General features: G+C 43.8%; 2 protein-coding genes across 12 annotated transcripts in view; both read right to left on the bottom strand.

Annotated features, from left to right (window-relative positions):
- Positions 1 to 4,174: 4,174 nt before the first annotated feature.
- Positions 4,175 to 18,350, bottom strand: abhd14a (abhydrolase domain containing 14A). Of its 4 annotated transcripts, XM_037532239.1 has the most exons (7): positions 18,196 to 18,350; positions 17,580 to 17,663; positions 16,106 to 16,377; positions 15,163 to 15,278; positions 11,324 to 11,559; positions 10,203 to 10,398; positions 4,175 to 4,395 (listed from the first exon to the last, which is right to left on the bottom strand). In XM_037532239.1, exons 3-6 carry the CDS (start codon positions 16,363 to 16,365, stop codon positions 10,216 to 10,218), a joined length of 795 nt encoding a protein of 264 aa, XP_037388136.1. In that variant the 5' UTR covers positions 16,366 to 16,377; positions 17,580 to 17,663; positions 18,196 to 18,350; the 3' UTR covers positions 4,175 to 4,395; positions 10,203 to 10,215. The 4 variants fall into 4 exon arrangements, with proteins under 4 accessions (XP_037388136.1, XP_037388137.1, XP_037388135.1 ...); XM_037532240.1 differs by lacking the exon at positions 4,175 to 4,395 and having other exon boundaries at positions 7,255 to 10,398; positions 18,180 to 18,348; XM_037532238.1 differs by lacking the exon at positions 4,175 to 4,395 and having other exon boundaries at positions 7,255 to 10,398; positions 18,196 to 18,348.
- A 2,770-nt stretch (positions 18,351 to 21,120) lies between these two features.
- The window catches only part of hyal2b (hyaluronidase 2b), a 39,723-nt gene continuing 37,075 nt past the window's right edge, over positions 21,121 to 23,768 (bottom strand). For all 8 annotated transcript variants that reach the window (XM_017724815.2, XM_017724813.2, XM_017724820.2 and 5 more), the window contains one exon: positions 21,121 to 23,768. This exon is cut by the window's right edge and continues 394 nt beyond it. In XM_017724815.2, the coding sequence (XP_017580304.1) occupies positions 23,761 to 23,768 (8 nt within the window). In that variant the 3' untranslated portion in view covers positions 21,121 to 23,760.

The following is a 23,768-nucleotide window of genomic DNA, read 5'->3' as shown; positions in this document are numbered from 1 at the left end:
TCCGTTAAAAATCCCACTAATAGCTCGATCTGAATAGTATACATCCATGTAAACACCTCAGAATAGTCTAGTCTTATTGAGGCCATTTAATCGAGCTGGGTTATCCTGTAAATAATCCGTTAAATAGAAGAATAATATCCGTGTAAACGCCTGTATCCGATTACATTCCCTATCGGAAAGTTTAAGTCCGTTCTGCATGTGCGACGCATCACAGTGAGAGTTTATACCGTTCAACACGGCGGAGCAGAAACTGGTCTACAGAGGAGACGAAGTTCATGCTCTGATCTTTAAAAGACGGCGGTGGGACGGACGTCCCAGTTTTCCTGAGTCTGACGTCATTTTAAAGCAGTTAAAAACACAATCACTGCTCACTGCTGCTCATCTCACTCTGACTGGATCTTACGTGATGCTGGTTGTCATGGTAACGTCTACATTAAGTGGTTCTCTACTCATGCATGTCATTTTGAATCTGATAACTTGTGGTGAGCATGTAAGCAGAGATTTTCCATCAGATTGTTGAGTAGAGCGAGAATAAACACCTCCCTCTTCATCTATAATCAGAATGTATTGAATCAGATTGGCAAAAATGTGATGTGCCTAAAATTCATTTGCTGTAGAAAAAGGAAATATATAGGTGATTTTTCTTTGCTTTTTCAGTAAAGTACATCCTTCTACTTTCTAAAATTACAGGAACGTTCTGGGCGAGTGATTAGAAACAATTTTAACTTCCTGTTTTTAGCCGTTTGTCTCCATTCACGACTAATTCATTGAGGACTCGCTGTTTTACAGTCCTGTTTTTAATATAATGGGGGAAATAGGAAGTGGCCAGACTCCTCATAAACCGGCTCCGGTCAGACCTTTCTCAATAATGATGCCGTTTTCTTAATATAGATGACTGTTTATATAAAGTATGTTCATCATTTGTGCTGCTAACGTTCTCCTCCTTCTTCCTTCACTAAAGACACCATTTCTGAAGCCTTTTTGGGTCTTTTTGGGAGCTGGGCTATCTTCTAACTGGTTTATAAAAACGAAAGCAACCAGGTAAAAATGAATTCAGGTGAAAATATTACTCCAAAAAGTACCGTTACAGGGACAAGTGTACTCTGTAACGAGAGTAAGTGGAACTCTCTGAAATTCTTTCAACATTGTTTGAACAGATGAACGGTCTTCCTCTGCAGGTCTCGATCGGGACAAAATGGGAGGTTCTTCCACCACCCATGTGTACAATGCGTCAAGCTGTGAGATAGAGGTCATCTGCCCTGTGGGGAAGCTGGAGCTGCGGAACGTTCAGACGGACGCCGTGACAGAGGCTAGTGGTTCTAAAGCTCAAGGGCTCATGGGAAGGATTGCTAAACTCACACATAAGAACTTCGTAAGAGACGACCGAATTTGCTCCCTGAGATTGCCGCCTAATGACCGTGGCAGCATTAAAGGAAATGGACATCTGTTCATCACTGTTATCCTGAATCCTGATTCCACTCCAAAAGAGCTGTGCGTTAACTATCCTGTTCCCATATACAGGTCGATCATCGTGACCGAAGACACGGTCAAGTTCAAAGGGTGTGGCAGAGGCGACTGGGTTGATGAATTCGGCAAGAATCATGAGCCAGACGTCAACAACTGAATCCTGTACATAGGAGTAAACAGCCTAATGTTGCTGAAACCAGTCTGACCATAAATCCAATCTGTGTCTTGCTAATTATTTGACCTTAATTTCCTAATTAAACCGATTTTAATACTCAAACAAAAAGAAAAAAAAAGAAAAAAATTTTTGTGGTTGATCTCAGGTATACCTGCTTAAATCCGAGCAGATGTTAATAAGAATGTGTCAAATGTCCCTGCTGTTTGCGTATTTGTGTGATGCTAATAATCGGCATATCGCTGTTGTCGGAAGAGGCGTGGTGGGTAGCGCTGTCACCTCACAGCAAGAAGGGCCTGGGTTCGATTCCCCGGCCGGGCGACCAGCGTCCTTTCTGTGTGGAGTTCTCCCTGTGTTTGTGTGGGTTTCCCCCCACAGCCAAAGACATGCAGTCAGGCCAATTAGACTTGCTAAATTACCCCTAGGTGTGAGTGAATGTGTCTGTCTGTCTGTCTGCCTGCCCTGCAAAGGACTAGCGACCTGTCCAGGGTGTATCCTGCCTTCTGCCCGATGACAGCTGGGATAGGCTCCAGCTCCCCCCGTGATCCAGAAGATGTGTGTGTGTGTGTGTGTGTGCGCTGTCGGAAGAAAACCTTGCATCTGTTTTCACCGTTCTTTCAGTTTTTGCTATTATTTGAAAATACATGTTACCCTTTATATTATACGTAAATTTCATGATGAATGGACTAAAAGAAAAGACCTAAAATGATCTGGAAAAAAGTCTGGTTCCATTGACTTACATTAAAGGTGAAGTAGGTTTTTTCCTTCTCCTGTAAAGTTCCCATTTTGGAGATACGAGGTTTTCTTCTGACAACATTGACATCTATAATCGTATGCTTCTTTTTCTTTAATATACTCGTTCCTTGCTGTACTCAAACTCTGCAAGTGCACTGTAAACAAGGATCAGCTAAATGCAAGAAATAAAGACTGAATATGAAGAAACTGACTTATCTGTCTCTGTGGAGAGATCATTTCACTGGACGAGAAATCTTATGAGCTCCTCTCTAGAAATAAGCAGCTCTGGTCTCTTTCTCTGTTCAGAGCCTTGTATCAACCTGCTGGTGACTTCTGCAGGTGTGATGAATGTAGTTTTATTATATTATAATACAAATATGTTATATTTTTGTATATTTTTCCCATTTTTTTGTAAGGAGAGACAAATTAGAATCAAACTGGAAAAAAATCTGAGAATTCATTTAAATGCATGTTTTACATGAAATCAGCTGTGTTTGTTTTAACAGATTAAAATGGAAAAAAAAGATGTTTATTTGTTTTCCGATTCTTGGTTTCACAACGGAAATGGATCGAACAGAAGATAAAGGATTCTTCAGAAACCCTAAAGGAAGGAATTTGGGTGTTTCATTCAGTCTCATTGTTACAGGTGTATAAAATCAAGGACCTAGCCATGCAGCCTGCCTCTACACACACTAGTGAAAGAATGTGTCTGAAGAGCTCATTGAATTCCAGCATGATACTATAATAGGATGCCACCGTTGCATCAAGTCGGTTTGCGACGTTTCTTCCCTCCTAGCTTGTCCACGATCAACTGTGAGAGATATTATTGAAAAGTGGAAGCGTTTAGGAACCACAGCAACTCAGGTCGCCGAGTTCTGAGGAGCTTAGAGCATAAAAGAGCCAACGCTCTGCTGATCAATACCGAGTTCAAACCTCGTCTGGCATCAACATCAGCACAGAAACTGTGCCAGGAGCTTCATGGGAGGTTTTCCACGGCCGAGCAGCTGCATGCAGGCCTTACATCACCAAGCCCAACGCCAAGCATTGGATGGAGTGGTGTAAAGCGCTACTACTGGACTCTGGAGCAGTTGAAACATATTCTGTGCAGTGACCAATCGTGCTTCTCCAACAGGCAGTCTGATGGACGAGTCTGGGTTTGGAGAACGTTACCTGCCTGACTGCACTGTGCTAACTGTAAAGTTTGGTGGAGGAGGGATGATGATATGGGGTTGTTTTTCAGGGGTTGGTCTAGAGCCCTTAGTTCCAGTGAAGGGAAATCTTAATGTCTCAGCAGAACCAAGAGATATTGGACAATTATGCGCCTCCAAAATGTGGGAACAGTTTGGGGAAAAACCCTTGCTGTTCCAGCAGGACTGAGCCCCAGTGCACAAAGCAGCTCCATAAAGTCATGGCTGGGTGAGTTTGGTGTGGAAGAACTTGACCGACCCTCACAGAGCCCTGACCTCAACCCCATCCATGCATCATCCAACATCAGAATCTGACCTCACAAATGCTCTTCTGGATGAATGGGCAGAAATTCCTACAGACAATCTCGAAACTCTTGTAGGAAGCTTCCCAGAAGAGTGGAAGCTGTTAGAGCTGCAAAGAGGGACCATCTCCATGTTAATGCCTATAGATTTAGACTGGGATTCATAAAAGCTCCTGCAGGTGTCCCAATACATTTGTCCATACAGGCTACAGTCAGTATAGGTGTTTCTTCTATTGTGACCGCATGGGTGTGGACGCAGAGGATTATGGGATATGTAAATCAGCAAAGGATACACTTCTCACCACATTTTTTTTTATTACTTTATTTGCAATTTAATCCAAAGCACACTCTTTTTTTCTGACAAGGAAGCTCTCTTTTCCAACAATTGCAGGTATTTTTTTCTGCTGAATTCCTCAGAAATGCTGGCTAACTTCAGCCAAAAGTGAGGACTGTCCAGGCTGAATGTCCCCATCACCGTCTCGTGCCGGGCAGGTTGACTTTCGCTTTAAATGACCTGGTTAAGTCAGAAATCCTGCGATTTGAAATACACTGCAGGTTAGTGTCTGATTTAGTGCTGAGTCAGCAGGTCATTTTTTCATTTTTTTATGAATATTTACAAGCTACAGACCAAAGACAGACCATAATGTCCACACACACTATACACTGTACATACATTTTAATGGCTAAAACCTCTAGGAACATAAATAAATAAATAGCTCAACTTGCGACTAGTGTAGCCGTTACTGAAGGGCGTGTCTAACTGAGGGCTGAATAAGCTGGACTGTAAACCTCCTCCCGTCTGAGAGAAATCATATCTTCATATTCCTCTCAGAGCTATTAACACCACAGCATGAACCGCTAACATGCACCTGTTCTGTTCAGTGTGGTGATGATGTTCCTCTGGAGGTGTTGCCCTCAGCACACAGACAGGGCTGATTTAGTTCTCCTGACACACTTTATTCAGCTCAGAAACGCTTTGGAAACGAGACGAAGAGCCGAAAGAGGTGCTAACAGAGCCGGTTTATGAGGAGCCTGGCCGCTTCCTATTTCCCTCGTTATATCAACAGGACTGCTGGACAGCAGGGGCGCCCATGAGTGAGTCCTCAATGAATGGGAGTGAATGGAGCTCAACGGCTGAAAACGAGAAGTTAAAATAGTCTCTAATCACTCGTCCGGAACGTTTCTTTAATTTTAGAATGTAGGAGGATGTGTTTCACTAAAATAACAAAGAAATCTCACCGATATCATTTTTTTCAGCTCATTGGCGCTCACTGACGTCACGGACATACATGAGGCGCCGTTTTAAACTCCTATAACTCGAGTTTAAAAGCTCTTAATAATATAACAGCGGTGTTAAAATGTTTTATGCTTTTCAGGAAATGATTGTATTATTTTACATTAAAAATGTTTAAGTGTCTATAAACTATGATTTTGCTCAAACATCAACCCACTCATTTTGGACTCGCTCGGGAGCGCCCCCTAGTGTCCTAGTGTTTCAGAAAACCGGATGACATTGCAGAGTAATGGGAGTTCTCCTCTCTACGAGTTCTCTGGTGCTAATCTCAGAACTCTAGCCCAATGCTAGATGCTAGCGTAGTAACGACGTCAACGGTCTGGAAAGCAAGAAGGTCAAACTCAAACTCGGACAGCACAGAGTTCAGCGATTATCCTGCCTTAACAGGCAATTCGGCTCACAAAGCTTACATCAAGTTTTAAAGTGCCAAAAAAAGCTGTTTACAAAATTTCCCTCTCACCCCAAATGCAGTGGCCTCCTTAATTTTAGGTGGGGCAGTCGTGGGCTGGAGGTTAGGGATCCAGCCTCGTGACCGGAAGGTCGCCGGTTCGATCCCCAGAGCCGACAGCACATGACTGAGGTGTCCTTGAGCAAGACACCTAACCCCCAACTGCTCCCTGGGCGCTGTGGATAGGGCTGCCCACCGCTCCGGGCAAGCGTGCTCATAAGGGTCACTTAGTCTTAATCTTTACACTGGAGCCAAGACACTAATGTAGCCAGCAATGAAACAGAGGCTAGAAACAGAAGCAGTTTCCATCTTAAAGCCTTTTTAAAATAGATAAAAAAAAATACTTATCCCTAAATTTCTACAATTCAAAGCAGCCAACAGAAAATTGTCCAATCAGGACTGCTTTCTCTGTGGTGTCCAGGACGGATACAGCCATCATGCTCTACCCTGGGTTGGGACTTGGAGCTGAACTGAAGGCCTCAGATTTTAGATTAACTACCAACATAATTAGGACATGACCGAAGAATCAACTAATCACGCCTTGATTTACAGTGCGACCAATTTCTTGAGTAATAACATCACTCTAGGCGTCCTGAAGTTCTAGATACATCATGGACTGTGAGTACAAGTCGTAGTGTAAGCAGTGATCTGTTTAGTTTAGTAGCTGTAAAACTGATACAAGCTCAAATATATCGTTGCTGTCAGAACAAAACCTCATCATTTTTCAGTTATTGACATAATTTGAAAGTACCCGTGGTCCTATATATTTTATGTAAATTTCATGATTAATGGGCCAACAGAAATGACCCAAAATTACCTGGAAAAACGCCTGGTTCCATTGACTTACATTAAAACTAAGGTATGGTTTTCCCTTCTCCTGTAAAATTGGCATTTTGGAGATATGAGGTTTTGATCCATAAACAGGGACATGTTAATGTCTGTTACAAGCTTCAAATAAAACATGAATTGTCTTTAAACTTCAGAAACGCATGTTCAATCTAGGACGGCCAAAAATGATCACTGTTAGCTTAACGCTAACATGCTGCTGGAATTCCCATAGGGGCGCTAGCAGAAACCAACCCAGTTGTATCATAGCCTCGTTTTTTTGCTTCAGAATGAAAGCTGGCTGTATGGAAGGGGCGGGACGTCTTGTAATACAGCCTCCATGCTGAGCATCATCAGCTATCCCATTCATTTTTCAGCAACTGAACAGTCTCTGTTTAGCTGTGCAGTTAGCACCATGCTACTGGGTCAGCTCAACTCTGCAGCTTCCATTACTTCCACTGCAGCGCTAAAACTAAAGAAGCAAACTCCAGACACCAAACACGACTTGGCTGACTGACTACATTTAGGTGGGAACGTCTAAATTAGATTTTTATCCAAACTTTTACTTTAAATCAGAGAAAACATGAAGCTCTCCAGGACTGGAGTCTGATCAGAGTAAGTTACCCCGACCCTTCTTCACGAGACTCGCCCTCCTGCAGAGTTTAGTTCCAAACCTAAGCCGGTCCACCTGCCTTTAATATTCCAACGAGGATGAAATCCTTTATAAGCTGGATCAGCTGTGCTAGATTAGAGCTGGATCTAAACTCTGGAGGAGGGCCGTTGTCTAAAATAGGTGAGTGGATGAAAATAGCAACCGCAACAAGTTTATACATTCACTGTAATCAATCGGCAACTTCCACCACATTACAAAATAAAAGCATGTCCGGCTGCACGATTTGCTGTCTGTTAATCAGTATTGTGATATTGGGGTTTGCTATACAGATCAAACAGAAGGCAACAATATGCAAATGAGTCTCTAACTCAGCGGTGCCCAACTCCAGTCCTGGAGGGCAGGCGTCCAGCACAGTCCAGTGATTAACCTACTCAAACACACCTGGTTACACTCGTCTGTTAATTGCCTGGTTTAGTGAGTGTGTTTGAGTAGGGAAACTACCAGAGTGTGCCGGACACCAGGACTTCAGGACCACAGCTGCGCACCCCTGCTCTAACCAATCACAGCATCTGTTACTGTTTATTTCACCAATCACAGTTTAAATCAAGGTTCATGCCGTCCAACGAAGTCGCTGTTTAAAAAAAAACAAACATCCTTTTTCCAGATTTAGATTTTTCTACATACTATTAATAACAACGTCTGTCTGTTACACTGTGCGGACGTTTCACGACGACTGGACCAATAGAAATGCTGCAAAATCACTTGGAATAAAAATCATATCAATACCACATTATTTTTCCCTCTCCTGTAAGCCTACAATTCTGGACAGACAAGATTTATGTTTGGACAGAGACGAAATGCAAATTATTTTGGCTCATCTTAACCTCCACCAGATGATTGTTTCCCCCACGCATTCTCGCTTTGCTGCATTTCTCGGCAGGCCACAGCAGGCCGTTCCAAAGCGGAGGATCCTTCGTTTACAGCCTAGAAACGCAGCCTACATTCTGAGTGATTTCGAGGACACTACAGACGTATCGTTCCAGGCCTACCCACGTTACCCACAGTTCTCTGCGCACGAAAGCCATGAAGAAAAAAAAAAAAAAACAGCACTATGAAAATGCCGGAAAACTGCTTTAAAATGTAAGTCGTCCTTGAATTCGTCTTTGTGACCTTATAAAGTGCAAAATGATTAAAAATTCATTCATATTTTAATCCGTTTTTGTGTTTATGTAGTTTACTATACAACATTACCTTGATGACGTATTAGCTACCATAGCAACAAACTCAATGCAACACTGTGGTTGATTTCTTGGCCTCAAAACATTAATAAGGTGTTCGTGCACGTCCTTACAAATACCAGGCAAACTGGCCAAGCAGCAAAGGCTGAACGGCTTAAGCTCAAATGACTCAGCTTGGAATGTGCACAACATCGTTATGCAAGTACCAATTTTAACACGCTCTTATCCACTTGCCCTTAACATTCTCCATTCAGGGACCCCCCCAAACACCATCTTTAGAGCCGTTCAATTACTGTATCAACTCATCTGATGCTTGTTAGCTGATCTCTTGGAGTAACGAGGGGCCGAGTCAACATAAATGTCAACTCTAGCAGTAGAAGTTCCCCAGAAGTCACTTTCATCCCCCCTGAAAAGCTGCATATAATCCACAATGATACAGTACTTAGAAACACTGAAAGCTGCACCTGGTAAGATTTGGGGATTTGGAGACCTCTCTGGTGGAAACATGTAACTGCACGCAACGTGCAGAAGAGCAGGTTGTGTTTTGGACCAGAGTGGATGAATCTGACGCGTCATCTGAGAACGAATTATCTACTACTTCTTCAGTAGGATGTCGATTATGAGGTCATTTGAGGCCGAAACATCGAGCCGGGCCTTCTTTCTGAGTCTGTGTGTGACGTTAACGCGTAAAGACGTATGAAGTGGTGTGAAAATCTCCGCCTCTAAATGTTTATTTCAGGCTTTACAGGGCGACTCGCAGCTTTCAGCCTGTTTTTTATTCTCCTCCCTCAGTAACATTTGCAATTCTGATAAAAAAAAACAATCTTACAAAGTGCAGCTTTTTAATATTTCAAAACGAAGCGAGTCAAAATGCGTTAAACTGGATTTCTGAATTGAAGTACTCTTTATATCTGTTACACACGACTGCGAGTTAGCCAAGGGCCACACAGCTAGAAACAAAAACAAGAGCAATGCACGACTGATCTCATTCGAAACCTGAAGCTACGGCAGAAAGTCAAGCTGATATTCAGACATTTTAGGTACATTATGCTCAAACATCATTATAAAGCTTGGTTAGCTGGCCACCTAGATATCTGAATGTAGACTAACCGAGGTCGAGCGTATTCTTGCCCTCTCCACTACCCCCTTGCACCATTAGTGGCCGCTCATGTAACGTGCATGAGTAACAAAAGCACATTAAACAGTATTAAAGCACAGGACGAGTATCTGGATCACTGGAAGTCAACCATGACTCGGCCTGTGTCCTGTTTAAATGTCTGACTGGACTGTAACACGGCACCATTTCACACCAAATATGGAAGAAAATGTGCAATAATTGAGTCTGCGGTAACTATTTTGCACAGACTGCCAGCGTATGGCGCTATGAGTCACGGTTAGGATGGAGCGGAGCATGCAGGTACGCACGAGAACACTCAGCTATGAAAAAGTATCTCTGTATGAGCTTCCTCAGGGCTACGTTCACATTACAGGCTAGAAGTGGCAAAAATATATAATAGAGTTTTTATCTTTACAATTACTGTAAATCACTTCAAAGTGTGGCACAATGTGCATTTCTATTGTCTTATTTAAACCACTTTTTTATTATCATTAGTAATAGTAGTAGTTTATATTCTTATTCTGATTAATTAGCGTTATTATTATTAGTGGTGGTGATGGTAGTAGTGGTAGTAGTAGTTTAGGCTATATTTTAGAATCTGCTGTATTGAAAGGAGTCTTGCTCCTAAGAATTTGTCTCAAATTTTACACCATGTAAATTATGTAACAGTAAAACTAACGCAGGTTCACTTTTTCGGAGCACGCATGCGCAATGACAGACACGAGTCACTGATTGGTTTGTAATGTGAACGTTATCCGTTTTCTCCGCCTCACATCCTCCTATCCTCTCTTTCACAGTCCTCACATGCTGCCGCCAGTCAGTCCAGTTTGTTGAGGAAGTCCAGCAGGGCCTGGTGGAACTCGCGGGGTTTGTCCATGTAGCAGGCGTGTCGCGCTCCGGCCAGTTTGACCACAGTGTGGCGGGGAAGCTGCTGCAGGTTCTTCAGAGACTGAGCGCCCAGATTAGTGTCCAGTTCACCAAACACAATCAGCGTAGGAGTCTGGAAGAGAATAACAACAACAACAACAACAACAACAACAATGTGTAAATAATCCCTGCTTAGCCCCTTAAAATCAAAGGTTTAAAACATCAAAGAGCTTATTATTCAGTAAATATGTGGAGAGCACTGTAAACTGTACGACTGAGTTAATCTTCAGTTACACAGTAATGGCTTTCAGAGATCCAGAGCAGCATAGGAACAGTATAAAGTAAACAAAATAGTATAACTTAGAAAAAAATAATACAGCATAGGAACACAGGAAAACGACAACATAGAAAAGGGGACAGAAAACAAAAACAGAAAAAGTCTGAAGTGCAGTCCTGAACCTGTCAGAACGGTGTAAATCTCATGTAAATGTAATTCATAATGTAACTAATTATGTAATTAAGAATGTAAGTATAATATAAACAATAACATGAACAATAATATAAACTGAAAAGAATATAAGCTAAATTGCAATAATAACTTCTAAATATTAAAGAGGAAGTACAGTCACATGAGTCAAATGAGATTAACAGCAAATCGTTACACATCCACAACAGAGAAAACATTTCTGCACATTTTAATGCATCATTGTTTTTTCAGTTATGAAATGCAGCCTATGCTAAAGTTATGGTTATATTTGCCCCCCCCCCCCCCCCCCAATATGTTAAACTAAACTGTGCACTAAAACTTCTGTTTACAACTCTAGGATATCTGATCAATATGCAGTGTTCTGGGGATACACACACACGGGGACACACACACACGGGGGGGGGGACACACACGGGGGGGGACACACACGGGGGGGGACACACACGGGGGGGGGGGGGCACACGGGGGGGGGGGGGGGACACACGGGGACAGGGATACACACGGGGACAGGGATACACACACACACACACACACGGACACACGGATACACACACACGGACACACGGGTCACCTGGATGTCTTGGTACTGCTGCGGTGTGAGCGTCCGTGTGGCGACCGGAGCGATGGGTATGAAGCCATGGAGCTGACTGCTGTGTTTCTGCAGGAAGGGCAGTGCGTAGTGACCACTCATAGACGGACTCAACAGCACCGGAGACCGAACGCCTAAAGCCTCGAGAAACCGCTTCAGCAAATCCACGCGATTCTGATCAGACTTCACCGACTCTGAGGCTGGAGACTTACCAAAACCTGCAGAGACAAGAAAAAAAGAAAAGAAAAACAGCAAAGGGAGGAAAAAAGAAGCAAAAATAAAATAATAAAGAAAAAATAAAACGAACAGAGCAAAAGACAAAAAACAAACAGAAAACAAAAAAACAAAGACAAAAAAGGACAAAGGAAAATGAAAGAACAAAAAAACAAACAGAAAAAAGAAATAAAGTCAATCATACAAACAGAAGAAACTTGGGTCATATTCACACAGAGAGCTAATATTATTTTACATTCTGAAAGGTTGAAAAGTGTGTCTGCCTGTGCTGTTAGATCCGCCTGTGTCCTTAGTTCTGCCTGTGCTGTTAGATCCGCCTGTGTTCTTAGTTCTGCCTGTGCTGTTAGATCCGCCTGTGTCCTTAGTTCTGCCTGTGCTGTTAGATCCGCCTGTGTTCTTAGTTCTGCCTGTGCTGTTAGATCCGCCTGTGTTCTTAGTTCTGCCTGTGCTGTTAGATCCGCCTGTGTCCTTAGTTCTGCCTGTGCTGTTAGATCCGCCTGTGTTCTTAGTTCTGCCTGTGCTGTTAGATCCGCCTGTGTTCTTAGTTCTGCCTGTGCTGTTAGATCCGCCTGTGTCCTTAGTTCTGCCTGTACTGTTAGATCCGCCTGTGTCCTTAGTTCTGCCTGTGCTGTTAGATCCGCCTGTGTCCTTAGTTCTGCCTGTGCTGTTAGATCCGCCTGTGTTCTTAGTTCTGCCTGTACTGTTAGATCCGCCTGTGTCCTTAGTTCTGCCTGTGCTGTTAGATCCGCCTGTGTCCTTAGTTCTGCCTGTGCTGTTAGATCCGCCTGTGTCCTTAGTTCTGCCTGTGCTGTTAGATCCGCCTGTGTCCTTAGTTCTGCCTGTGCTGTTAGATCCGCCTGTGTCCTTAGTTCTGCCTGTGCTGTTAGATCCGCCTGTGTCCTTAGTTCTGCCTGTGCTGTTAGATCCGCCTGTGTCCTTAGTTCTGCCTGTGCTGTTAGATCCGCCTGTGTCCTTAGTTCTGCCTGTGCTGTTAGATCCGCCTGTGTTCTTAGTTCTGCCTGTGCTGTTAGATCCGCCTGTGTCCTTAGTTCTGCCTGTGCTGTTAGATCCGCCTGTGTCCTTAGTTCTGCCTGTGCTGTTAGATCCGCCTGTGTCCTTAGTTCTGCCTGTGCTGTTAGATCCGCCTGTGTCCTTAGTTCTGCCTGTGCTGTTAGATCCGCCTGTGTTCTTAGTTCTGCCTGTGCTGTTAGATCCGCCTGTGTTCTTAGTTCTGCCTGTGCTGTTAGATCCGCCTGTGTCCTTAGTTCTGCCTGTGCTGTTAGATCCGCCTGTGTTCTTAGTTCTGCCTGTGCTGTTAGATCCGCCTGTGTTCTTAGTTCTGCCTGTGCTGTTAGATCCGCCTGTGTCCTTAGTTCTGCCTGTGCTGTTAGATCCGCCTGTGTTCTTAGTTCTGCCTGTGCTGTTAGATCCGCCTGTGTCCTTAGTTCTGCCTGTGCTGTTAGATCCGCCTGTGTCCTTAGTTCTGCCTGTGCTGTTAGATCCGCCTGTGTCCTTAGTTCTGCCTGTGCTGTTAGATCCGCCTGTGTCCTTAGTTCTGCCTGTGCTGTTAGATCCGCCTGTGTCCTTAGTTCTGCCTGTGCTGTTAGATCCGCCTGTGTTCTTAGTTCTGCCTGTGCTGTTAGATCCGCCTGTGTTCTTAGTTCTGCCTGTACTGTTAGATCCGCCTGTGTCCTTAGTTCTGCCTGTGCTGTTAGATCCGCCTGTGTCCTTAGTTCTGCCTGTGCTGTTAGATCCGCCTGTGTCCTTAGTTCTGCCTGTGCTGTTAGATCCGCCTGTGTTCTTAGTTCTGCCTGTGCTGTTAGATCCGCCTGTGTTCTTAGTTCTGCCTGTGCTGTTAGATCCGCCTGTGTCCTTAGTTCTGCCTGTGCTGTTAGATCCGCCTGTGTCCTTAGTTCTGCCTGTGCTGTTAGATCCGCCTGTGTCCTTAGTTCTGCCTGTGCTGTTAGATCCGCCTGTGTTCTTAGTTCTGCCTGTGCTGTTAGATCCGCCTGTGTTCTTAGTTCTGCCTGTGCTGTTAGATCCGCCCGTGTTCTTAGTTCTGCCTGTGCTGTTAGATCCGCCTGTGTTCTTAGTTCTGCCTATGCTACTGGATCTGCCCGTGTTCTTAGTTCTGCCTGTGCTGTTAGATCCGCCTGTGTTCTTAGTTCTGCCTATGCTACTGGATCTGCCCGTGTTCTTAGTTCTGCCTGTGCTGTTAGATCCGCCTGTGTTCTTAGTTCTGCCTGTGCTGTTAGATCCGCCCGTGTTCTTAGTTCTGCCTGTGCTGTTAGATCCGCCTGTGTTCTTAGTTCTGCCTATGCTACTGGATCTGCCCGTGTTCTTAGTTCTGCCTGTGCTGTTAGATCCGCCTGTGTTCTTAGTTCTGCCTATGCTACTGGATCTGCCCGTGTTCTTAGTTCTGCCTGTGCTGTTAGATCCGCCTGTGTTCTTAGTTCTGCCTATGCTACTGGATCTGCCCGTGTTCTTAGTTCTGCCTGTGCTGTTAGATCCGCCTGTGTTCTTAGTTCTGCCTGTGCTGTTAGATCCGCCCGTGTTCTTAGTTCTGCCTGTGCTGTTAGATCCGCCTGTGTTCTTAGTTCTGCCTATGCTACTGGATCTGCCCGTGTTCTTAGTTCTGCCTGTGCTGTTAGATCCGCCTGTGTTCTTAGTTCTGCCTATGCTACTGGATCTGCCCGTGTTCTTAGTTCTGCCTGTACTGTTAGATCCGCCTGTGTTCTTAGTTCTGCCTGTACTGTTAGATCCGCCTGTGTCCTTAGTTCTGCCTGTACTGTTAGATCCGCCTGTGTCCTTAGTTCTGCCTGTACTGTTAGATCCGCCTGTGTTCTTAGTTCTGCCTGTACTGTTAGATCCGCCTGTGTCCTTAGTTCTGCCTGTACTGTTAGATCCGCCTGTGTCCTTAGTTCTGCCTGTACTGTTAGATCCGCCTGTGTCCTTAGTTCTGCCTGTACTGTTAGATCCGCCTGTGACCTTAGTTCTGCCTGTACTGTTAGATCCGCCTGTGTCCTTAGTTCTGCCTGTACTGTTAGATCTGCCTGTGTCCTTAGTTCTGTCTGTACTGTTAGATCTGCCTGTGTCCTTAGTTCTGCCTGTGCTGTTAGATCCGCCTGTGTCCTTAGTTCTGCCTGTACTGTTAGATCCGCCTGTGTCCTTAGTTCTGCCTGTACTGTTAGATCTGCCTGTGTCCTTAGTTCTGCCTGTACTGTTAGATCTGCCTGTGTCCTTAGTTCTGCCTGTACTGTTAGATCCGCCTGTGTCCTTAGTTCTGCCTGTACTGTTAGATATGCTTGTGTTCTTAGATCTTATCATTATATCTGATTACAGCACCAGCTGTACTGTTGAGCAACAGTAGTTCCTCTAAAGGAACCACTCAAAGCTGCTTTTTTTAAAGCTGCTGTATAAAAGCAACAGAACGCTGAAAGTGGTACATTATAGTGAATAAAGTTGGAGATGCTCTACTGCGACTGAATCCCAGCTCATCACTCCCACTTCTCTTTACAAGGCTTATCAGAACACTTCCTCTACCAAAGTAATGAATCATAAACATCACGTTTATGATGTTCTCCTACCGGGCAGGTCCACGGCGAGGGCCTGATATCCATTGGCCGCAAGCAAACTGAGCGTGCCCAGTTCCTCCCAGGTTTTAGAGGTGAAGGCCTGACCGTGCAGGAGGACCACCTGCAGCCTGACGGAGGAACAAACCTGCAGTCTGTTACTCAAACCAAACTCCTCCCAACAGCAATGAACCGACTCAGCCACTGCTCTCCTACTGTGAACAGCAGGGACGTGGGTTCTGACTCATTTTCATATCTGAATATCTGTAAAAGTTCATTTAAGTTGACAAAATGTCAGCAGCACAAACATTTAGCAGCTCAGAGTGGACATCTGTAAACAGGTCTCATTAGCCAAATACAGCTGAGGGAAGTCTTTAGCTCAGTGTGGCAGTGGCTGCTTATCCTAAAGTTAGGACAGGATTTAGGAGGTTTAGTCTAGTTAGGATGTTTGTGATGCCGTTTTCTTATCTGGAGTTAATGATGTGATTATGAAGATTGGAACTGCCATTCTGGAACAGCTACTTTCCGGAATTCAGTCCCTACTGAAGTCGTCATGGAGACTAAACAGATCGGATTTCAGAGTTAGGATGTTTCCGTAACATGACCCCTGAGTAATAAGCATGATGACGAATGCTAAAACGGATCATAATCAACTGCTGAATAATGCTCAATATAAATGTGTGCTCATTGGTGGCCCATAGAAAATGATTGAATATAAAAGTCCAAGAAAGTCTTGGTGTACTGTTATTATTGTCTATATTCCACTATTATGTAAATACACTCACCGGCCACTTTATTAGGTACATCTGGAACGTCAAAGACATTCCACCCTCTACGACGTGTTTATCATCGGAAAAATTAACCACAACCCAGACACATCCTCAGTTTTTGTTCATTATAGACCCAGAATCCCCCCTGTACTGTACCATTAACTCTGGTTTGTACTGTATCTGAATACCTGGGCAGTATCTGCCTCCCGGCGGAGTCCACAGGCAGCGCCTCTCTGAAGAACAGTGGCGGGTCGCTGGGCAGCTGCCCTGTCCGGACGGTGATGTTGGGAGTTGAGGGTGGAACTGAAGCGGCCATGAGCGCCATCCGCTGGACCGCCAGAGATGGCTCCATGCTGCCCTGCCTCATCGCCGGCAGCAGCAGGTACAGCAGCACCGTGGCGAGCAACACCAGGCCGAGCACGGCCACGCGGTTACGAAAGACGTTCATTTTTATCAGATTCTATTTGCACAAAAAAGAGTAAATTTAACATTTTTAAAGATTTTCATGCCTTATTGTTTGTGAAATGTGTGTTAAAGTTACTACATAACACAACAGTTACATGTATTTACTTTCTAGTTTCCTAGTTTGACTCTTCGCCCCATCAGCAGCAGTACAGGCTGAAGCTCAGCTGCAGCGCTGTGCGTCGCTCTGATAGAGTCTGTGACTGTAGCTCTCGTTCACTGACAGCTTTTGAATTTTTTTTTTTTAAAGCAAAACCTTCAGCGACTTCAGCAGACCATGCCGGACAGATGCTCACAGAGAACGATGGATAAATCAACAAGCATCAAACCAACAACAGCAGCAGTTTGGTGGAGCTTCAGTTCCCCTCAAAATCCTCCACTGAAACAAGAACCCACGAGCTGTATGAACGAGCAAGAGGCTACAATCACAGAGGAGCTGAACCACTGACCGTATATATGTTTAATATATTTGATATATACACTCACTGACCTTATATTTAATATGTGTGATATATACACTCACTGACTGTATATGTTTAATATATTAGATATATTCTCACAGACTGTATATTAAATATGTAGGACATTGACTCATTGACTGTATATATGATATATACACCAGTGTACATATGATATATATGATACACTTACTGCCAACATTTGATATATATTCACTCGTTGACTGCATTTATATATATATATATATATATATATATATATATATAAACACATATACACACACACACACACACACACACACACACACACACACACACACACATATATATATATATATATATATATATATATATATATATATATATATACATACACATATACATACATAATATATATATATATATATATATATATATATATATATATATATATATATATATATATATATATATATATACACTCACTGACTGTGTGTGTGTGTGTGTGTATATATATATATATATATATATATATATATATATATATATATATATATATATATATATATATATACACACACAAAGCTTATTTTAATCACTCGTGTAGCTACAACTGCTTTATAAATGGAGAAATCTTTCTTTAGGGTCAAATGTGAGCAAATAAGACACACAATTAAACGCAACTGACCAGACCAAAGCACTTAATCGTGAATTTTTTTTTTAAGTCTTTCATAAAACTTAAGGACAGCATAAGATTACATACCTGCTGCTCTTTATCAGATTTCACCACAAAACAGCGATAACAGGCTGAGTGCTTCTACCGGCTCATCCTGGGTTCCATTGAAATCTACAGGAGGGAATTCCTTCATCGTGATATGATCTTATTTTAGGAGAGTAGGATTCACAAAAAAACACCAACATGGTTTTAAAACACTGCAAACTTCCCACACAGTGTTTCTGAGCAGCCCACAGGACTGCCCCTTTAATCCCTTTAATCCTGGGCAGTTGGTGTGGCTGGCGCAGGATCTTTTCAGCCGATATAAACGGCTGATTTAGTGGGATTTACGCAAACAAATCAGCGCTTATTTACATAAACCACATAAAACCATAAAGCAGATTTAAGCCTCAAGTTGGTGCCACTAACATGCTAGAAGTCGCTTCTCACTCGCCAGTTTATTCTTGGAATTTTTCCGTTCCACCTTAAATGACACAGCACTTACATTGTGGCGCCTCGGGAACCGTAATATCACTGCTGCACCATTTAAGGTGGACCGGGAGAATTCCAACAAGAGGCTGGCGAGTGAGAAGCGACTTCAGCTTCGTGCAAAACCAGATACACAAGACTAACGTCGACAACACTCACACGCACGGAGACGCACCTACACAGGGGTTAATGCAGGACAGCGCGTCGAGAAGGAGCCCGAGAACAATAATCTGACCAGATTATCATCCCACAAACACCAAAACAGCGGGCATTGTAGCCCAGCAGCACAATAACAGATCCGGGTGGAAACAGCTCGCCCCGCCGCAGTGGTTCCGCAATCATTCCTCTACGGATCATCCACATTTTCACGGTTTGAGTCACACAGATCAGCCAGAACATCATGACCAGCTCACTGTCCATTTATCAGCTCCACTCTGTAGTTCTACAGCTACAGACTGTAGTCCATCTATTTCTCCATACTTAGTTACCCTGTTCTTCAGTGGTCAGGACCCCCATGGACCCTCACAGAGCAAGTACGGTCTCAGCACTGTTAGTTTGTGTTGTGCTGGTCTGAGTGGATCAGACACAGCAGCGTTGCTGGAGTTTTTAAACACCTCAGTGTCGCTGCTGGACTGAGAATAGTCCACTAACCAAAAATATCCAGCCAACAGCGTCCTGTGACCACTGATGAAGGACTAGAGGAGGAGCTGTCGTCTCTGACTTTACATCTACAAGGTGGACCGACAAGGTAGGAGTGTCTAATAGAGTGGACAGTCAGTGAACATAGCACTGCTGTGTCTGATCCACTCAGACCAGCACAACACACTAACACACCACCACCACGTCAGTGTTACTGCAGTGCTGAGAATGACCCACCACCCAAATAGTACCTGCTCTGTGAGGGTCCATGGGGGTCCTGACCACTGAAGAACAGGGTAACAGAGTATCAGAGAAACAGATGGACTACAGTCTGTAACTGTAGAACTACAGAGAGCAGCTATACAGTAAGTGGAGCTGATAAAGTGGACGATGGCATGGTCATAACGTTATGCCTGATCTGTGTATCTACAACACACACGACTGAGCTCTGCTTCTTGTGGAATAGAGAGTACTAGGAGGATTTAAATCACCCTTTATCATAAAATGACCAACTAATCACTGACAGTTCATCAAGAAGGCCATTTATTTGTTTATTTGTATTTTTTTTTAGAAGGGCCAGGGTTCGGTTCCCCAGCTGGGTGGCCTCGGTCCTCTCTGTGTGGAGTCTGCATGTTCTCCCTGTGTCCGTGTGGGTTTCCTCCAGTTCCCCCCCACAGCCCAATGACATGCCGTTAGGCCAATCGGACAGGCTGAATTGCCCCTGGGTGTGAATGAATCTGTCTGTCTGCCCTGCGATGGACTGGCGTCCTGTCCAGCATGTATCCTGCCTTCCGCCCAATAACTGCTGGCATAGGCTCCAGCGCGACCCTGAGGGAGAAGCGGCTTAGAGTGTGTGTGTGTGGGGTGTGTGTGTGTGTGTGTGTGTGTGTGTGATCCACCCTGTATCTATTATAAAGACATAAGGAGTTTTCTCTCATTCACTGTGCTGATGAGTCGTTATCTCCCTCACAGCGGTTATGAATTAACTGCCGATGAGACACATTTGATATGTTATTTTCCATCATCGACACTCCATATAAGCTCAGGAGACTCGTGTAGGTTCTCTGGTGGTTCTGGATGGTAAACAAAAGTGTCTATATCTGTGTTGTAGTCATGGCGACGCCTGGTTGCCATCACCACCACTGTAAACCCTCTGAACCTCTGTTTACACCTCACACACTGGACATAATGGGTTATTTAGCTGTAACACACACTAGTGCACAGAGTGTGTAGCGTTTATTTGATGGCTGTTCTGTAGAGTGGGGTGTATTTGTTGTTATGAGTTTATAATGACTGTATTCCTCGTCTGAAATGTGTTATCCACTCAGACACGAGCACAACTCATTTGAAATGCGAGGGTAATGTGACTTTTTCAAATTCTAAGGGCTCATAAATGAGAAACCTTCACTACTTCAGGACGAACACAGTGTCCTGTAACCTCCAGCAGTGCTGTTGCTCCCTGCACTGCAAGTACAATAAGCAGTGGACAGGGAGGTTCTTGGAGGGGGTGGGGGGTGAATAAGTGGGGGCGGACTGAGGAGATCTGAAACAGCGCTGAGACTCCGAGTCTGGTTTGAGTTATAAAACAAAGCTTTCTCTGTCCTGCCAGGCCAGTAATGTTGCCTTTGGCACTGTCCGATTACCCCCTTGGAATCGGATCGGATCCCAGAAAACAGAAAAAACTAAACTAGAGCAAAAGTGAACAGCTTGTCTGCATGGAAAGCTACCGGAAACTGGAAAACCCAAAAGTTCTGCGGAGGAAGAAGCAAATATCAGTAAAAATGAAAATAAGATTAGTTTAAGTGACACTAATTAGTCCCACAGAGGGGAAATTCCACCTCCGCATTTAACCCATCGGTGCAGTGAAACACCACATACACACTAGTGAATACACACCCACACACTAGGGGGCAGTGAGCACACTTGCCCGGAGCGGTGGGCAGCCCAATCCACAGCGCCCGGGGAGCAGTTGGGGGTTAGGTGTCTTGCTCAAGGACACCTCAGTCATGGACTGTCGGCTCTGGGGATCAAACTGGCAACCTTCTGGTCACAAGGCTGGTTCCCTGACCTCCAGCCCACAACTGTCCCATAATTACTGTAATTGATTAGATCTCTAAACTTCAACTGGTTGACTTTATTAAAAAAATATGCAAATGTACTGGCCTGAAAAAATGAATGAATCATTCTTAGGTTGAAGTTTACATGCTGTACATGTGGCGTATATTTACTTTCTAAATGTCAGTGATTCGCACGTCTGTAGCTCATTTAAAGGCAAATTTAAACAGCTCTAAAATCTCAATCATTTACAAGTTTCAGCTGATTACAGATCACACGCTCAGACTCGGCCAGACTGAGAAACGGGGGCTTAAAGTCATGTGGTGTATAAAATAGTCACGAAATGTTCGTACCCGCCTAAATATGCATAATATGGTTAAGTCAACCCACACATGGAAACAAAACATCACAACTATGAAATCCATGTTTTAATTGTAGAAAACAATAATAATAAAAATAATAAATCACACTTACTGCCCTTTGAATTCTCACCAACATATAAAACACTTTTTTCCCCACAAAAGCAAAGGAGCCCTTGGTTCTGCACCACATACAGAAATGTCACTTTGGTTAAAAAACAAAAAAAACAAACAGGTTTGGCTTGAAAAACGTCAATAGGAGGCGACACAAACATTAACGTAAGGGCTTTTGGTGTTTTTGCCTGGTTTGTAATAAAGTAATACAGTGAACGTCTCTTCAGGCTGAACGAGGCAAATCGTTTTATGAGGCACTAATAAACCTAAATCGCAAAAACATCGACGCGCGCACACACACACACACACACACACACACACACACACACACACACACACACACACACACACCCCTCACTGTTTTCCAACAGGCAGCTTCACAAAACTGCAACTTTATATAAAATAAAAACAATCGGCACGTAAAGCCTTCCAGTTTGTTCCCACCGCAAAAAAATACAACATCACGCTGAAATTTAGTGAAATGGAAAAACCACAATTTGAGGCGAAACGTCTGTGCTTTAGTGGATGAAACAGAAACCTGTGAAACGTCCATGACACCATCCAGCAGCGGTCAGATGGAGGCTTTGGGTGAAGCTTTGGAGTCGCTCAGTCTTTGTCTGTAGTATTGCATCCTCTGCGTGCGGTAGGCCTGAACTGTGCGCCGCCTACGGACACGCCGTGACCTGATCGTGTAGGATAAGGCAGAACAATAAACAATCCCCAAGATTAAAATGTGTTTCAAAAGCACTTAAAAAACGAGTTTGACCCGAATACAGACGACACTGCCAAGCACACATCATAATACAGGGACTCAAACACTCAAACAAGCTCAATCCGTCGTTTCAGGCACAGTGTAAAATCTTTTTTCCTTGTAGTTCATCCTCCTGTGCAGCAGGGGGCGAGGAGCACTACACTAAAATACTCAAAAGCAGCAGGTATTCTCAGAGCCGGGTTATGAGGAGGCTGGCCGCTTCCTATTTCCCTCGTTATATCAACAACAGGACTGCTGAACAGCAGAGGGCGCCCGCGAGCGAGTCCTCAATGAATGGGAGTGAATGGAGCTCAACGGCTGAAAACGAGAAGTTAAAATAGTCTCTAATCAACGTTTCTTTAATTTTAGAAAGTAGAAGGATGTGTTTCACTAAAAAAACAAAGAAATCTCAGCTGTATCATTTCTTTTTCTACAGTAAACGGGTTTTGGGCAGCAGGAGGCGGGCTTTACTGCTAGAGCGTGATGATTGACAGGCAAGCGGAGCAGCTCATTGGCTGTTCGGGCTCACTGACGTCACGGACATAAACAAGGCGCTGTTTTAAACTCATAGCTCGAGTTTAAAAGCTCTTAAAAATATAACAGCGGTGTTAAAATGTTTTATGATATTCGCTGTTCAGGAAACGACTGCATTCTTTTAAATTAGAGATGTTTCAGCGTTTATAAACTATGACTTTGCTCAAGCGCTCCATATCAACCCATTCATTTGGGACTCGCTCGGGAGCGCCCTCTAGTGTCTGAGAGGCCAAGAACACATTAGAGTGAGAGTTCTTCCCTCTACAAGTCCTCTGGTATCGTATCTTCATGTCTCTTCTCTGCTATCATGTCCCCGGCTCATGCTGCCTTCACGTGCTGTCGGAATTACCATAAACACGACTTCCCGACCTGAACAGTTGAGCTTAGCATCCTTTAAAGTCATGAACACAAGCAGGAGCTTCGGAAACTCATTTAAAGCCCAAGTTGTTTTCAGCCGTCGTAGTGAAGTAACTGCTGTTTTCAGTGGTCGACAGCGACGGTTTACTTTTCTAAATTTAATTTACTTTTTATCGTCACCAATTACGCAACAGGTATTCGCTCACATGTGTAATTATGAGCTGCGCACATTTTTAGTACGTGGGGAAAAAAAAGACACGGAAATAGAACAGGCTAGCTACGAGCTAACGTTAGCGGGGTATTCATCAAATGGGCTGGGCAGTTGTAGTTTGCAGTAAACTGGAGGTTTATTTATAGGCGTATGCAAAAGTTCAAACAGCCCAAAAAAATGTTAAATTGCACGTTTTGTTGATTTTCGTCGTCAAAATTTGTTTCCTCTGCAGGAAATAAACTTAAAACTGGCACCTTCCGCAAAATTTTGGTCCACAATTTATAATAATTTTCTGAATTTAACCTAAAAATTTAAACATAAAATGTGCCCTAACTTCTGCACCGGCCACATTTCACGTTTTATTTGTTTTTCCAATATGTTTAAGCAAATAAACAGTAACTGTGCATTAAAATGTGTTTCTGCAGAAGATTTTAACTTATTTTCCCGTAGAAAACTAACAAAACGCCATTTGACCAACATTTTGCACACGACTGTTGTTGCTAAATGAATGCACGGCCAGTTTCCAGTTTCGTCAAAAGTAAGTTTTCCTAAGCAGCTTCCTGACATTCTTCACGTTTCCGAGTTCGTAATTCCGACTCTGCAGGTGGGAAATATCCGACCAACATGTGAAGGCAGCTTCAAACCATCTGGATTCCAGCATGGAGGATTCTCCATGGTTTTCCACAGTGCTGCTTCTCCAACACCCCGTCTCTCCGCTCCTCACTGCA

Source organism: Pygocentrus nattereri, chromosome 21, assembly GCF_015220715.1.
Source record: "Pygocentrus nattereri isolate fPygNat1 chromosome 21, fPygNat1.pri, whole genome shotgun sequence".
In the NCBI taxonomy this organism is placed as follows: Eukaryota; Metazoa; Chordata; class Actinopteri; order Characiformes; family Serrasalmidae; genus Pygocentrus; species Pygocentrus nattereri.
This window is presented reverse-complemented; position numbering and strand designations above follow the sequence as displayed.

Bases quoted from the DNA above. Each gene is read 5' to 3' on its own strand.
- abhd14a (XM_037532239.1), bottom strand. From the start codon at position 16,365: ATGAACGTCTTTCGTAACCGCGTGGCCGTGCTCGGCCTGGTGTTGCTC. The intron at 11,560-15,162 runs GTAGGAGAACAT...TTGTCTCTGCAG, and splicing joins CCTCGCCGTGGACCTGCCCG to GTTTTGGTAAGTCTCCAGCC. The intron at 10,399-11,323 runs GTGACCCGTGTG...ATTCTCTTCCAG, and splicing joins AGCAGTACCAAGACATCCAG to ACTCCTACGCTGATTGTGTT.